Below are 2,520 nucleotides of genomic sequence, written 5' to 3'. Positions count from 1 at the left end.
CGGCGCTGTCTGTCTCTCTTTGGGATCTAAGCCAACTGCCGGCTATCAGTGTTCGGCACGGGGCAGAGGGAACCGGTTACGTGACGGCGGCGTTACGTCCTGCTGATGATTAATGATTAATGAATGTAACACACTGTTTTTCAGATCCTTGCAGGGAACAACAGGTTCATGCAAATGACCCAGAGGCCGAGCCTCCTCACACCCCCCCACCCCTCCTCCCTCCCTCCGCTTGTGGGACATCCCAGGGTATAAAAAGAACAAACCCTCGCCACAGCAGATACAACTGATCAAGAGGGAGAAACAGTCCTGAACTCTCTTGAACGCAGCCAACAGAGACACCTCAGCTGATGAGGCCAAGCTAAAGGCTCCCTGCTCCAAACAAACTACTGAAGGTAACCTGATGCTCTGTCTTTTCAGTGGGACTTGTGTGTAATGGGGGTAATATTGAGGTTGTGCAGAGTGAGAGGGGATCTGCACAGGGATGCTGTTGCATCACCTGGACTCTGTCTGACCACTAAGGACTTATTTCAAATCTGAATATGTTATTATACTTTTTGTGTGCTAAACTGATTTTATCTCCTTTCTTTTACCCTTTTTGTCTTTTTCATCTTTTCACCTCATCTCCTACTTTCCCATCGCCCATCTCCTCCTCTATCCTTGCTCCCTTTTGTTACCCTCCTCCCCCTCTCCTTTACTCCTCATCTCCTTTCTCTTTCTTGTCACCCTCTCTCTAACTTTCTCTTTCATTTTTTCATTTTCTTCTCCACACTCCAGGCTCGTCCACTCCTAGACCTCCTCTTGCCTTTCCTTTCTCCATCTATCGGCTCACTCTCTCTCCAGACTCCTCCGCCATGCCTCCTCAGCTTCAGTCCCAGAACCAGAACGGCCCCAGGATCCTGCAGGGCGATCTCAGTGCCCTCAGCCCTGCCGTCAAGGAGTTTGTGGATGCCAACGTGAGTCTGTGCCAGCCCGACTCCCTACACATCTGCGACGGCTCCGATGAAGAGTACAACACCATCCTGACCCAGCTGGAGGAGCAGGGGATGATCAAGAAGCTCAACAAATATGAGAACTGGTAGGTTGGCTGGGGATTAAGTTGTGTTTTAGGTAGTTTCCAGAGTGGCAGGGGCTACAATTATAGTATTTTATCATAGGACATTTTTTGAAATTTTCTCAACAGCCTCAAGTAAGAGTACGACCTGGGTGAGATGAACCAGCAGTCATAGCTGCGGTCGTTTCCGTTACTAAGACGACGATAACTCTGCCTGTATTTTCTTATTTTGCTGTGTTCGGGAAGTTTCCGGGCCTCAACCTTTGGGCAGTGGGCGTGTAACCCCCAGCCAATAATGTGCAGGCTTTGACAGATCGTAAGCATGCATCCAAGAGGACGCGACAGGCCGTGGCGGAGAGGCCAAATTTGAATGTTGTGTTTACAAACTTTAAATAAATAGCATACCTGGAAAAGGTCTACATTGTGACAAACCAGTAAGACCGGCTCGTTCAGTCAGACCACTTACCTGCAGCTGTCACACAGAACAGCATTGCTTCAGGTGAAAGGTTAACATTCAACTGTTTGTTCATCCTTAAGCAAATTTGCAACATGTGAAAGCCTCTTAGGCATGATTATTTTCAAATGTTAAACTACTACTTTGGAAAAAGCCCTAATGTCCCTAATGTCCTTCCTCTTTCCCTCCCTCCTCTTCCTCTTTCACTTCCTACCTCCATTCCCTCCTTCCACCTCCTCTTCCTCCTGCAGCTGGTTGGCCAGGACCGACCCGAGGGACGTGGCTCGTGTGGAGAGCAAGACCGTTATTGTGACCCGGGACCAGAGGGACACGGTGCCCACACCGCTGGGGGGCGGAATCAGCCAGCTGGGCCGCTGGATGGCCCCAGAAGAGTTCGACAAAGCCATGGCTCAGCGGTTCCCCGGCTGCATGAAAGGTACCACAGAGAACGATGTTTGTCACTTTAGCCTTTTTAATTTATCCAGACAGCAAATACTGTTGATTTCACACAAAAAACATACAGTTTGATATGTGGGAATCATAGGAATCCAGTGCTAGAATCAGTAATATTCTACTCAAGCAGAAGTACTGCTACTCTTCTGATATTTTGCTTATGTAACATTGGAGTAAATTCACTAGTGTGGAATTTAATTGTAGTAAAAAATTGTTGAATATTATTTTTACAGCTTCACTATTGTTTTAAGCATTTCAGAAAATGTGCACAAAGTCAGATGACTTTTCTCTGTTCCACTCATTGACTATAGTTTTTTGATGCTTAGATATGTGAGAACATTTAAGTGGTGAAGTTCACAACCTCATTAAGATCTTATCTAAGCAGCATTAAAATCTCTGTCCTCAGGTCGTACCATGTACGTGATTCCCTTCAGCATGGGTCCAGTAGGTTCCCCTCTCTCTAAGATCGGCGTGGAGCTGACGGACTCTCCCTACGTGGTGGCCAGTATGAGGGTCATGACCCGTATAGGGAAGGCTGTGCTGTCCGCTCTGGGGACGGGCG

The 2,520-nt window shown here is 47.6% G+C and overlaps 1 protein-coding gene across 1 annotated transcript; it reads left to right on the top strand.

Moving 5' to 3' along the window:
• Positions 1 to 293: 293 nt before the first annotated feature.
• Positions 294 to 2,495, top strand: LOC139307297 (phosphoenolpyruvate carboxykinase, cytosolic [GTP]-like; the record flags this gene model as incomplete). Its single annotated transcript, XM_070931119.1, has 4 exons — positions 294 to 392; positions 775 to 1,075; positions 1,757 to 1,941; positions 2,365 to 2,495. Coding segments are annotated over exons 2-4 (540 nt in total), but the record flags the coding sequence as incomplete, so codon positions are not given.
• Positions 2,496 to 2,520: the final 25 nt, after the last annotated feature.

The sequence above is a fragment of the Enoplosus armatus genome, unplaced genomic scaffold (assembly GCF_043641665.1).
Source record: "Enoplosus armatus isolate fEnoArm2 unplaced genomic scaffold, fEnoArm2.hap1 Scaffold_72, whole genome shotgun sequence".
NCBI lineage: Eukaryota > Metazoa > Chordata > Actinopteri > Centrarchiformes > Enoplosidae > Enoplosus > Enoplosus armatus.
This window is presented reverse-complemented; position numbering and strand designations above follow the sequence as displayed.